Source organism: Bufo gargarizans, chromosome 4 (assembly GCF_014858855.1).
Source record: "Bufo gargarizans isolate SCDJY-AF-19 chromosome 4, ASM1485885v1, whole genome shotgun sequence".
NCBI lineage: Eukaryota > Metazoa > Chordata > Amphibia > Anura > Bufonidae > Bufo > Bufo gargarizans.
Genome location: NC_058083.1, coordinates 508,153,477 through 508,168,148, shown reverse-complemented (window position 1 = coordinate 508,168,148; position 14,672 = coordinate 508,153,477). Strand labels below are relative to the sequence as shown.

Here is a 14,672-nt window from a genome sequence, read left to right as displayed (position 1 = left end):
TTTCTACACCTCCAAAAATTCAAAATACAAATTTTTCATTTTTAGGTGTCAAGTTGTTCAAAAACAATGCCAAAAAAATAAACAAAAAAGAGTACTCTCCTGTCGATCCGATACCAGTAGCTATAACATGTGGCCAGTATCACTGGTAGCCTGTAGGCCACTGAAGCATCTGTGCTGGATCGGTGCAGGATTGACTTTTTATTTTCCATTTCAAACATTTGCTGCTTCTTTTTTTGGACAACCTTTGGACCCGTATTACCGACTCATAAGCACTTAGTGGGTCCATACTATTTCCCCCTGTGTCTGAAACATCACACTGTGAACAAGCTACAAATTTGTGGGTTCATAAAAAGTTGTGGTCTCCTGAAGACACCGTAAAACAAAGATACGATGTGTACGAGTGGCTCCCAATTTTGCATATTCGAGATGTATTTGTATTATAAGGATGACCATGCACCTGAATGGATGCCATGTAATTCTACATTTACCTTTCCTGGTTGCCTGCAGCTTGCCCAAAAGCAGCTGATAACCCCCTCGTTAGGATGTGTTACCAATGTCAGATAGGTGCGGGTCCCACCTCTGGGACTGACACCTATCTCTAGAATGGAGTGGCCAAAGTTCGGAGAGCGCAGTGAACTTGCGCGTCTGCCCTCCATTTATTTTGGAAGCACTGAAAATTGCCATAGAAATGGATGAAGGATGAAGAGCGCACCGCGCAAGCGCAGCCACCGCTCTATTCAGTCGGCTATTTTTGGTACTCCCATAAAAATGAACGGAGGGTGGCCGTGCATGAGCGTTGCGATCTAGTTCTCTTTGGGACGTGTCATACGACTGCAAGTCTCACAAAAGTTGCGCAACCTACAAATTGTTTGCAACTTGTCATCAAGTGACTACTTTAGAGCTGCAATCTGCCTGTGAAAAAATAAGCAAATCGCAGAAAAGTCGATAACAAGTCCCGCTCACATGCCACTTGCATTGTGTTCTATGAGGGCAGTCACTCGCAACCCAAAAATCCAATCATAACAGGTCACATGCTTAAAGACAGGGCATATTATGTCGCAATGCACATCGTGATCGCCATGTCGCATGTTACTATGTAGCCCCAGCCTAAAGGCATGGTATATTTCGCCCAAGCTCACATTTCCGTTTTTTTTTCACTGACATATGCTGCCCGCATTTTCCACGGACAGCGCACGTACCCATTGATTTTTATGTGTTTGTTCACACATCTGTAGTTTTTTTTACTGACTGTGGGTCATGCACTACTTTGGCCTGTAATGCAGATTGAAGTGTATGAGTCTGTGAAAAATCACCGACACAACACAGATGTCATCCGTGTTTGGTCCGTTTTTCACTGACCACTGGTAGGAGATGCTCTGGAAATTAATTTTCAGCTGCGCAGCATCCTTGAAATGCGGAGGACATACGGAGGGCAAAAAACAGACACACAGATCCTTCATGGATGGGTCAAACGGACTCCGAAATGTGAACGAGACCTCAGTGAGGGGCCAAGTCTGAATAATCTGAATAATGCTTACAGGCCGCTATGATTTCTGCAAACACATCCGCAGAGTTGAGATGGCAGTCCACGATAGCTGATGTAGCAGTGCTGGACAGTGCTATTTTTTTTGTTATGATGCACTTGTAGAAATTACCACATATAGGGTGAAACAAAGTAACACAAAAACTAAGAATAAACAACAAATTCAAGCCGAGGTGAAAACTACAGAAAAACACAAAAGCTTAGTAAGGAATATGGTGGAGAAAATCGCTTAGGCAGTCGTTTTGTATTGCCATTTAGATCAATCTTCCTGATTGATCACTGTGTAATTGGCCATTATTGAGCCTAATTTAACCCTATAAACCTTCCCATCCATATACTCTGTCTATTGCGAGTGACATCCCACAAAGGACTTTCTCATGCAAATCCTCACCCCTCCCGACCTTTTGCATTATTCGTGTTTAATTATACAAATGATTTTTGATAAATAAGATTACACCTTCTCCCATATGTTATTCACTTCTTGATGAAAGTGAAATTTAATTCTCATGCAGATTTGGTGGAAATGCGCTTAATAAGTGCTGAGTTTTATCTCGTCCGCAAATCGCTCGCTTTCTATTGGTAGGACAACGCAGACAATTCTCATTACTGAATATCTAATAAACTTTGTCTGGGCTGGGTCTCCAGGTTACCTATAACCAGTATGTACAGTCGTGGCCAAAAGTTTTGAGAATGACACAAATATTAGTTTTCACAAAGTTTGCTGCTAAACTGCTTTTAGATCTTTGTTTCAGTTGTTTCTGTGATGTAGTGAAATATAATTACACGCACTTCATACATTTTAAAGGCCTTTATCGACAATTACATGACATTTATGCAAAGAGTCAGTATTTGCAGTGTTGGCCCTTCTTTTTCAGGACCTCTGCAATTCGACTGGGCATGCTCTCAATCAACTTCTGGGCCAATTCCTGACTGATAGCAACCCATTCTTTCATAATCACTTTTTGGAGTTTGTCAGAATTAGTGGGTTTTTGTTTGTCCACCCGCCTCTTGAGGATTGACCACAAGTTCTCAATGGGATTAAGATCTGGGGAGTTTCCAGGCCATGGACCCAAAATTTCAACGTTTTGGTCCCCGAGCCACTTAGTTATCACTTTTGCCTTATGGCACGGTGCTCCATCGTGCTGGAAAATGCATTGTTCTTCACCAAACTGCTGTTGGATTGTTGGAAGAAGTCGCTGTTGGAGGGTGTTTTGGTACCATTCTTTATTCATGGCTGTGTTTTTGGGCAAAATTGTGAGTGAGCCCACTCCCTTGGATGAGAAGCAACCCCACACATGAATGGTCTCAGGATGCTTTACTGTTGGCATGACACAGGACTGATGGTAGCGCTCACCTTTTCTTCTCCGGACAAGCCTTTTTCCTGATGCCCCAAACAATCGGAAAGAGGCTTCATCAGAGAATATGACTTTGCCCCAGTCCTCAGCAGTCCATTCACCATATTTTCTGCAGAAGATCTGTCCCTGATGTTTTATTTGGAGAGAAGTGGCTTCTTTGCTGCCCTTCTTGACACCAGGCCATCTTCCAAAAGTCTTCGCCTCACTGTGCGTGCAGATGCGCTCACACCTGCCTGCTGCCATTCCTGAGCAAGCTCTCCACTGGTGGCACTCCGATCCCGCAGCTGAATCCTCTTTAGGAGACGATCCTGGCGCTTGCTGGACTTTCTTGGACACCCTGAAGCCTTCTTAACAAGAATTGAACATCTTTCCTTGAAGTTCTTGATGATCCTATAAATTGTTGATTGAGGTACAATCTTAGTAGCCACAATATCCTTGCCTGTGAAGCCATTTTTATGCAACGCAATGATGGCTGCACGCGTTTCTTTGCAGGTCACCATGGTTAACAATGGAAGAACAATGATTTCAAGCATCACCCTCCTTTTAACAGGTCAAGTCTGCCATTTTAACCCAATCAGCCTGACATAATGATCTCCAGCCTTGTGCTCGTCAACATTCTCACCTGAGTTAACAAGACGATTACTGAAATGATCTCAGCAGGTCCTTTAATGACAGCAATGAAATGCAGTGGAAAGTTTTTTTGGGATTAAGTTAATTTTCTTGGCAAAGAAGGACTATGCAATTCATCTGATCACTCTTCATAACATTCTGGAGTATATGCAAATTGCTATTATAAAAACTTAAGCAGCAACTTTTCCAATTTCCAATATTTATGTAATTCTCAAAACTTTTAGCCACGACTGTACAATACAAATGCTATGTAATAATAGCTGGAGTATATGTGTAGCAGTGCTGAGTTTGTAATGTCAGTTTCCAGGCCTTGTGCACCTTGTCTCAGCCACACATTTGGCATATACACTCACCTAAAGAATTATTAGGAACACCTGTTCTATTTCTCATTAATGAGATTATCTAGTCAACCAATCACATGGCAGTTGCTTCAATGCATGTAGGGTTGTGGTCCTGGTCAAGACAATCTCCTGAACTCCAAACTGAATGTTAGAATGGGAAAGAAAGGTGGGCTACAACAGCAGAAGACCCCACCGGGTACCACTCATCACCACTACAAATAGGAAAAAGAGGCTACAATTTGCACGAGCTCACCAAAATTGGACTGTTGAAGACTGGAAAAATGTTGCCTGGTCTGATGAGTCTCGATTTCTGTTGAGACATTCAAATGGTAGAGTCCGAATTTGGCGTAAACAGAATGAGAACATGTATCCATCATGCCTTGTTACCACTGTGCAGGCTGGTGGTGGTGGTGTAATGGTGTGGGGGATGTTTTCTGGGCACACTTTAGGCCCCTTAGTGCCAATTGGCCATCGTTTAAATGCCACAGGCTACCTGAGCATTGTTTCTGACCATGTCCATCCCTTCATGACCACCATGTACCCATCCTCTGATGGCTACTTCCAGCAGAATAATGCACCATGTCACAAAGCTCGAATCATTTCAAATTGGTTTCTTGAACATGACAATGAGTTCACTGTACTAAAATCTCAACCGAATAGAGCATCTTTGGGATGTGGTGGAACGGGAGCTTCGTGCCCTGGATGTGCATCCCTCAAATCTCCATCAACTGCAAGATGCTATCCTATCAATATGGGCCAACATTTCTTAAGAATGCTATCAGCACCTTGTTGAATCAATGCCACATAGAATTAAGGCAGTTTTGAAGGCAAAAGGGGGTCCAACACCGTATTAGTATGGTGTTCCTAATATATCTTTAGGTTAGTGTACATCGGTAAAAGCTCTCAACATATATATATATATTTAATGTATCATTATTATTTATTATTAAAGCGCCGTTCATTCCATAGCGCTGTACATATGAAAAGCAGTATACATACATAATACAGATAATTGCACTAATCATAAACAAGACGAGTTACAAACTGGTACAGAAGGAGAGAGGGCCCTGCCCGTGAGGGCTTACAATCTACATGGTATAGGAGAAGGACACAATAGGTGAGGGTGAAGCTGGTCATGGCGGTATAGAGGCAGCAGGGTCACTGGTTGTAGGCTTGTCTGAATAGGTGGGTTTTCAGGTTTCTTTTGAAGGATTCCACTGTAGGTGAGAGTCTGATATGTTGGGGTAGCGAGTTCCAGAGTATGGGGGATGCGCGGGAGAAATCCTGGAGGCGATTGTGGGAAGAGGTGATAAGAGGAGAGGAGAGAAGGAGCTCTTGTGAGGATCGGAGAGTGCGTGTGGGGATGTATCGGGAAAGTAGCTCAGAGATGTAGGGAGGGGACAGGTTATGGACAGGTTATGGACGGCCTTGTATGTATTTGTTAGTACTTTGAAGTGAATTCGCTGGGCAATGGGGAGCCAGTGAAGGGCTTGGCAGAGGGGAGAGGCAGAGGAGTAATAGGGTGAGAGGTGGATTAGTCGGGCAGCAGAGTTCAGGATAGATTGGAGGGGTGCGAGAGTGCTAGATTGCTAGATGGGAGGCCACAGAGGAGAATGTTGCAGTAGTCCAGGCGGGAGATGATGAGGGCATGTACAAGCATTTTTGCAGATTCAATGTTGAGGAAAGCGCGGATGCGGGAGATGTTTTTGAGTTGGAGACGGCAGGTGGTGGAAAGGGCTTGGATGTGCGGTCGGAAGGAAAGGGCAGAATTCAAGGTCACTCCAAGGCAGCAGACTTGGTTGACCGGGGATAGTGGGCAGCCATTGATCATGATAGATAGGTCTGTTGGGGAATTTGATCAAGATGGGGGAAAGACGATGAGTTCTGTTTTATCGATGTTAAGTTTTAGAAAACGAGAGGCGAAGAAGGATGATATGGAAGATAGGCATTGTGGGATTCTGGATAGTAAGGTGGTGATGTCTGGACCAGAGAGGTAGATTTGTGTGTCGCCAGCATAAGAGTGATACTGAAAGCCATGGGACTCTATGAGTTGTCCCAGGCCAAAAGTGTAGCTAGAGAAGAGCAGGGGTCCTAGGACAGAGCCTTGCGGGACACCAACTGAGAGGGAATAAGACGTAGAGGTGGTGCGGGAGTGGGAGATGCAAAATGTCCGTTCTGTGAGGTATGATGTGATTCAGGAGAGGGCCAGGTCAGTGATGCCAAGAGATTAGAGAGTTTTCAACAGAAGGGAGTGGTCAACAGTGTTGAAGGCAGAGGACAGGTCAAGGAGAAGGAGGACAGAGTATTGTTTCTTGGTTTTGGCTGTTAGTAGTTCATTGGTTACTTTGGTAAGGGAAGTCTCAGTCGAGTGGTGGGGTCAGAAGCCAGATTGTAGGCGGTCAAAGAGGGAGCAGGAGGAGAGGTGAGAGAACAGTTCAGAATGGACATGTTGTTCAAGTAGCTTTAAGGCATACGGAAGAAGTGATATGGGGAGATAACTGGACAAAGAAGATGGGTCAAGTGAAAGCTTTTTGAGGATGGGTGTAATGGTAGCATGTTTAAAAGCAGAGGGGAAGATACCAGAAGTTAGTGATAGGTTGAAGAGATGAGTTAGGGCTGGGATAAACACTGTGGTGAGGTTAGGGATGAGGTGGGATGGGATCTGGAGAGTTGAGTGAAGAGTTTTTCTTCTGTAATGGTGGAGAAGCAGGTTTTGGGAAAAGAGGACCGAGCACTTGTGTGGAGGGTCTGGTGGGACTGTGTACTGAAACTTTCTCTGATGTTGACTATCTTTTGTTTGAAGTATTTGGCAAAGTCCTCAGCTGAGATGAGAGGACAGGGTGGGGGCGCTGGGGGACGGAGAAGGGAGTTAAAAGTGTTAAAAAGTTGTTTAGGGCTGTGAGCCGGGGAAGATATGAGAGATAAGAAGTGGGCCTGTTTTGCATCAGCAAGTCAGGATTTGAATATGAGGAGGAATTGCTTGTATGCGGTGAAATGATCTTTAGAATGGGATTTCTTCCATCGCCGCTCAGCAGCCCTGGAAGCTTGTCTGAGTTTTTTGGTCAGGTTGGTGTGCCAGGGTTGATTTTTGGGGTTTTGTTGTGTGTGAGGGGGGCAACAGTGTCCAGAGCTGTAGTTATTGTGGTGTTATATAGGGTGGTGGCAGCATCTGGGTCTTGGAGGGAACAGATGGTAGAGAGTGGGAGTAGAGAGTCAGAAAGCAAGCAAAAGTCGACATGTTTAAGGTTCCTGCGGAGGTGTGCTAGTGTGTGGACCGGGGGAGCAGCAGAAGAGACCAGTGAAGAGAAGGTGAGTAGGTTGTGATTTGATAGGGGGAGAGGCGAATTAGAAAGGTTAGATAGGGAGCAGAGGTGGGTAAAGATAAGATCCAGAGTGTGACCATCTCTGTGGGTGGGAGCGGAAGACCACTGTGATAGGCCGAAGGAAGAAGAGAGTGACAGGAGTTTAGAGGTGGCCGAGTGGCAGGTGTTAATAGGGATGTTGAAGTCACCCATGATGATAGTGGGAATGTCAGCAGAAAGAAAGTGTAGTAGCCAGGTTTGAAGTAGTCAACAAAGATGGTGGCTGGGCCTGGGGGGCGGTAAATAACAGCTACTTGAAGGTTGGAGGGAGAGTAGATGCGAACAGAGTGTACTTCAAATGAGGTGAGCGTAATGGAGGGTAACAGTGGAGTTGGGTTGTAGGAGCAGGTGTCTGATAGGAGAATACCAACTCCTCCACCATGTTTGCAGCAGAGGCGGGGGTGTGAGTGAATTGAAATCCACTATATGAGAGTGCAGCAGGGGAGGAGGTGTCAGAGGGTGTCAGCCATGTTTCTGTGAGACCCAGAAAGGAAAGTTTTTCAGAGATAAAAAGTTCATGAATGTAGGACAGTTTGTTACAGACAGAGCGTGCATTACATAATGCTCCTGCAAGAGAAACCAAAGGAGCAGGGGTCAGAGGAATGGTTATTAGGTTTAAGGGGTTGCAGAAATTTGTAGAAGGAGATTTGTAGTGGGACATGGAGATGATAGTGGGGATCATCTATACAATGAAGGCCCCTAGAGCATCCTCAGGGTGATATGTGTCTGCACGCCATTTTTTCTACCGCACTATTGCAGTGGCCGGGTTTGAGGTGGCCCCAACGGTACATTGGGTCCCCTGGACACTGTTATATCCCAGAAGGGATATTAAGGCGTGGTGCACACCAATGGGCAATAAGTACAGAGAGTCAGGGTATGCAGTTTATCAGTGTGCTTCTTTACTGGAGGAATTCAGGTGCAAAATAATACAGGCTAGGCATAGGGCTGGCTTCTCCAGTCTCTTCCTGGCAGAAGAAGGGTTTGATGCTGAGGAAAGGCCTGAGCTAGCTGTCCCTCTCTCTCTATTCAGAAGTCTGCGTGGCTCCTTGGTCACAGGGTTGCTGACCCATTGTCTGTGCCACAGCGTCCCCTTCTCAGCATCTTCTTCTGGTCACTCATGCAGACTGCCATGAGTCTTCCCCTCCAAGCACTGGTCCCTAACTGCAGAACACTAGGGGCTTTGACTGCTCTCCTTATGCAGCGACTGGACCGCAGGGGCAGTATGTGTGAGTGTTGGTGGGCCGATGGTGGTAGTAGTAGTTTTACTCATGGTTCTGTAGAGCTCCCTCAGCCAGCGTGCAGTGAATGGAAGCTTAGCACCAGTTCTTTCGGGGAACACTCTGGTGTACAGGGATTCCCGCCAGATGGTGGTTGAGATGCCCTTGGTGGTATGGGTTTTTAGGTGACGTGCTGCCAGCACCGTAAGGTGCAATGAGAGATAGTGCCAAATAAGGAGAGTGTCACGAATTAAACAAACTGGAAGTTTTTACTTGATATATTTGCCTTGAGGTAGTTAGCATTCATATAGAAAAGAAAATTGATTCCAGCTCTCCAATAATCGCACGTGCAGTGGAGAAGCCAGGCCAACTTCGTAGTACAAAGCTTCAACAATTGAAAGATTTCCAGCACGTAGTTAAATGTGATCTTGCACAGTCTTTATTTCATATCCAAAAGGTACATACAGTTTGGTGGACACAGACTCCCGACATCTCCCGTCAGACCGACATGTTTCGAGCCAGCAGGCTCTTAGTCATGATCAGATCATGATCAGTTGAAGCTTTGTAGTTAGCATCCACACAAATAATGCCTTGGTTCACAAAATATTGCTGAGCTGCAACTCCAGACAAAAGTCTCGGTGGGGAAGTTTTAGATAAGTTCCAACTTGACTTGAGTGAGAGAGTGATACTTTCCTTGGTTCTGGCCTCGCTCTGATAAACCAGCCTTTCGGTACTTGGATCTCTGACTAAAATTTGGCAACCAACAGGGCGGTATCCCTAGCGGCAGGCATCAGACTTCTGCTCCATTATTTGCACAGGTTGCTTCAATACAATAAGTCCACTTTGTCTCTGGCTTCTGGACAGTGGCACTACAAAAAGGGATCCAGTAACCCTTTGCTTGGTTTCCTATATATCTTGCCCTACTGGGGAGTGCCCAGGGGCACACAGCAAAAGCTACATGCTCTCCTCTTCTCCACTAAGCTCTCATCTGACTTCCTGTGACCGACCTGTTCTATATACAGTCCTGAACAAAAGTTTAAGACCACTTGAAAAATGGCAAAAAATCATATTTTACATTGTTAGATCTTAACAAGGTTCCAAGTAGAGCTTCAACATGCAACAAGAAGAAATGGGAGTGAGACAAAACATTTTTTGAGCATTCAATTTAATGAAAACAAGAAATAAACTGAAACAGGCTGTTTTTCAGCTGATCAAAAATGTAGGACCATATGCCTTTAAAAGGCCAAATCTGTGCAAAGATGAGAATTCATTGTCATTCTCTGTCAGGTAGTCACACGTTGTGATGGCAAAGGCAAAAAAAACTCTCCCTTTTTGAACGTGGTCGGGTTGTTGAACTGCATAAGGCTACTTTCACACTAGCGTTCGATCGGATCCGTCTGCATTAGAACTTAGAAAAATTTTCTAAGTGTGAAAGTAGCCTGAGCGGATCCGTTCAGACTTTACATTGAAAGTCAATGGGGGACGGATCCGCTTGAAGATTGAGCCATATGGTGTCATCTTCAAGCGGATCCGTCCCCATTGACTTACATTGTAAGTCGGAACGGATCCGCTCGCCCTTCGCACGGCCAGGCGGACACCCGAACGCTGCTTGCAGCGTTCAGGTGTCCGCTCACTGAGCGGAGCGGAGGCTGAGCGCTGGCAGGCGGATGCATTCTCAGTGGATCCGCCTCCACTGAGAATGCATTAGGGCCAGACGGCTGCGTTTAGGGCCGCTCGTGAGCCCCTTCAAACGGAGCTCACGAGCGGACACCTGAACGCAGGTGTGAAAGTAGCCTTAGCAGGGTCTCTCACTGCGCGCCATAGCTGCTGAGGTGGGACGCAGTAATACAGTCATTTGGAATTTCTTAAATGATCCTGAGGGTACTGGAACAAAAAAGTCAAGTGGAAGACCCAAAAGAATTTCACCAGCACTGAGCCGGAGGATCCAATTGGCTGTCCATCAAGAAACTGGATGATCCTCGACCCAAATTAAGGCCCTTACTCGTGCTGACTGCAGCCCCATAACCATCAGACAGCATCTGAGACTGAAGGGCTTCAAAAACAAAAAATGTCTTCAAAGACCTCGTCTCCTTGAACGCCACAGAACTGCTCGTTTGGACTTTGCAAGAGAGCACCAAACATGGGACATTCAAAGGTGGAAGAAAGTTTTATTCTCTGATGAGAAAAAATGTAACCTTGATGGTCCTGATGGTTTCCAACGTTACTGGCATGACAAGCAGATCCCACCTGAGATGTTTTCTATGCGCCACAGTGGAGGGGGCGCCATAATGGTCTTTGGGGATGGATGGCAAGGGAAGTTTACAAAAATGGACAACAGTTCCAGACAGTACATAGCCTTCATGTGGCCGTCTTCACCACTTGGAGAAATGTTCCCACTCACCTCATGGAAACGCTTGCATCAAGCATGCCTAAACTAATTTTTGAAGTGATCAACAATAACGGCGGAGCTACTCATTACTCATTAGTTCATGTTTGGAAGTTGGATTTCTGTTTTGGGGGAGTTTCGTTTTTTTTTGGAGGTGTGGTCCTAAACTTTTGATCAGCTGAAAAACAGCCTGTTTCAGTTTATTTGTTGTTTTCATTAAATTGAATGCTCAAAAAATGTTTTGTCTCACTCCCATTTCTTCTTGTTGCATGTTGAAGCTCTACTTGGAACCTTGTTAAGATCCAGCCATGCTAAATATGATTTGTTGCCATTTTTCAAGTGGTCTTAAACTTTTGATCAGGACTGTATGTGATGTGATAGCACCACCTAGTGTTGACTGGGTGTAATGCAACTACGAGCCTGCTGTAGGGAATTTGTAGCTTAATACATAGGAAATAGACAATGGCATAAGATGACATACATGAGATTTAAGGGGCCCACTTCTAACATGGAGTTGGACACTGCACTTATATACCATTTCTAGCTAGACTAGAACTTTCTAGTGGGAGGGGTGGAGTGGAGAAGCTCAGCACAAACAGATACATTGTTACACTTTCCATCTCTCATAGGCTTACATTAGAGCTTGAATGATACTCAATGGCAATGACACAGCAGTTTTTCCAGACAAAAAAAAGTTTCCAGACATAACAACATAGCTAAAACCAGACATTCAGAAGGTCAGTCTGTCTGGTTTTAGTGGTAAACAATGTCTGGCTTTTTCCCTCCAAAACATCTTTTTCTTTAAACCCTATGGCAGCTGTGGAAAATTAACAGCTTCTCAATAAGGGTCCCAAAAGTCTCTCAGTATTCATTAACCCTTTCCACAGAGCCTTGCCAATATAGTGCAAATGAAAGGGTATATATCACAACATACATATAAAATGCAGTAACACAGTAATAAACAGTATAAGTTAACCCTTTCAAGAGAAATAAAGTAGGAAGTTTTAACTTTGCATAGGGGAAACAGGGGAAAATGTCCCCAAATGTCCAGACTTTAAAGTACCCCCGCTCCAGGGCACTACACTATGCTATAAATGGGCCATGGCAGAACAATGTATACTGCACAGTAAATGTTTTTTTAAAAGCCGAGTCAATGGTCGACATATGCCGCTCTGAGCCTATGGCAGGATGGCACATGTTGGAGCGGTCCATCGGAGGTGTCTGTTGAGATATGTACTGCAAACAGTGCACACTGAAGAAGTGTAATTAAACAGCTAACGTTCAGCTCTGCTACCTCTGCACTGATAGCAGAGTTAAGTCTGTCACGTGATTGATTCTTTATAGCAGGCATGCTCAACCTGCGGCCCTTCAGCTGTTGCAAAACTACAACTCCCAGCATGCCTGAACAGCCTACAGCAGGGCTTTGTGGGAGTTGTAGTTTTACAACAGCTGGAGGGCCGCAGGTTGAGCATGCCTGCTTTATAGCATCAGGATTATTCGCTAAGTTCAAATAGGTTTGTATGAGTCCTGTGCAAAGTCATATGGGGTTTGGAGTGGTGAATAAGTGATGTGAAAGAATCCGGCTGATATTATAGAACAAAGAACGTCTTTCCTTACTGAGTGCAGAAAATAAATATCAGCACTTCCACCAGCAGTTCGTTCAAAGTGCACTTTCTCCTCCCAGATAATGGGGTATGCTGGCTGGCTATGTGGCAGAAGATAACACACAAGTTCACTAGCTACAATGTCTCTCTCCTCATTCCCTTTCCTATGGCTGTACTCTGGCATCTGTGAGTGTAGGTGTCCACTGTGTGTTGCAGTGTGTTTAGCTATGCCTGTCCTGAAATGTGGTGGTGGTGTCTTGACGTGTTTCCCCTCAGCTAGCAGCAGAGTCTACATAACTTAAATGCTTGATTACTCTGCTGACAAAAATACGCTGTAGTTTACAAATCTTCTATAGCCTGAAACTGAGCCAGGCTCTCTGGGGCAATGTTCCTCCTAGATGAGCTGCCTCTGTAATCATCATGGCCTGGAGAAGTGGGAGATGGATTGCATGCTCCCTCACTCTTCACTCTCTTCCACACTCACTAATTAGCTCTGCCTCTCCCTTGGCAGGAAGTCAGACCAGCCCACTCCTACCAAGAGAGAGAAGAATAGGATGGTAAGTTCTATTCCTGTTGCCAAACACTGCCAACTGTACCCCATCTACTGGTGAAAGTGTATAGCATGACATTACATTGCATTATACTACAAACCATTTACCATAGCAGTACCCCCAGGTCTGGAGTACTACAATAGTGTGAAGTCACCATGAGTTGTTTCAGATGACACACTCGGCTCTATAAACTCCACTGTGAAATAGCTGTTGAGTTACACCCCTCATTAATGGGGGAGAATTGTCAAATTTGGTGTAAAAGTAAACTGGCTTAGTTGCACCCACACCTACCATGTACCATTTAATATACTGGTGTCATCTTATGTGGCAGAGGGGACACCTTAGTTCCCGGGACTCGGTGAGATAGCAGCAACAGACAGTAGTCATTAGAAGACTGTGCCCCAGTAATGGACTCTTCTTCATAGGTGGTGACTGTGAATTCTGCTGGAAGGACGTCCAGCTCCTGGGCTCATTGTCGGACCGGCCCCGCCGCCCCAGAAGGCTTACTGGCACCAGCTTTTCTCAAGGTGTCCTCCACGTTTGCGGTTGCCAACATATCTCCGCCGACTAAGCCGAATGGTGTAGTTATCCTCTACAGACTGTTCTCCAGGAATGACAAGGGAGAGGACTCCGTGGTGAGCATGATTAACCTGTGATTTACCCCAAGGGCACCCAACACCACGCTTGAATTCCAGAGAAGGAAAGGAATACTTGCCTGGCATGCCAGGAGGTGCAACAGTTTTTCCCCCAGTTTAGCGTGAACTGGATCAGAGTGCAGGTCCAATTATGGACCTGCCATAGGCTGCAAACAGCACCAGGTCATACAGTATCTGTCGCCACATTCTGACACAAGTTTTGATCAAGGAGTCATGCGTAATGAAAGTCTGGAGCCTCATCCACTTTTTTTCTGTCCCATTCCTGAGACAAATGCTGTATTTCCCAATGCCAGAAAGCTGCCATTGATACATCTGCCCCTATAGACAGCAAGATGCAGTACAAGTCATCAATATTAGATCATGGGCGTCTGACTCTCATCACCCCTGTTTGATCAGCTACTTGAAGGGACCACTGCGCTCCAGGGCTGGTTACATCCGCTTCTTTGTTTGCCAGGCAAGGATCCGTCCATTTAGTAGCAGCTACGTTATGCCTGCCATTACAGCTTTTTCCCCTTCATGTGAATGGGGCTGAGCAGCAATACCAGAAACAACCGCTAATAAAAGGTCAAGATCTGTGCTGTGTGGTGCATTGCAAACAAGGAGCACCACAGCCCCTTCAAACAGGTGATTGGGGAAGGTGCTGAGCAGGGGCAGACTTGCCGTAGACCCTATGATACCTGACACCCAGAGGACCACCTCAGCCCTCCTCACGGCCCGCCGGCTGGGTATGTAATTGTCTGATGCTCTCAGTATTAATTAATGTAGGAGCATCAGATACTTATGCACCTGAGCAACGGAATTCAACTGTATAACTGTCCTCAGGATGGTCATACAGTTTAATACTGTGGTGAGGGAGACAGTATTATGTGGTGCACTGTGGTATTTGGCTCTGCTGAGGCAGTAGTCTGTGCTACGTTGCAGTATTTGGTTCTGCTGGAGCGGTATTTTTTGCTGCACTATGGTTTTACTTATCCCGCCTATGTCTGTTGTTCCTACCTGCTTATACTGGCCCTTATCTACTTGTGTT

General features: G+C 45.4%; 1 protein-coding gene across 1 annotated transcript in view; it reads left to right on the top strand.

The window, feature by feature from the left end:
- The window catches only part of USH2A (usherin), a 426,892-nt gene that overhangs the window by 371,988 nt on the left and 40,232 nt on the right, over positions 1-14,672 (top strand). The window contains exon 33 of the mRNA XM_044291289.1: positions 13,415-13,624. Within this exon, the coding sequence (XP_044147224.1) occupies positions 13,415-13,624 (210 nt within the window). The remainder of the gene's footprint in view (positions 1-13,414; positions 13,625-14,672) is intronic.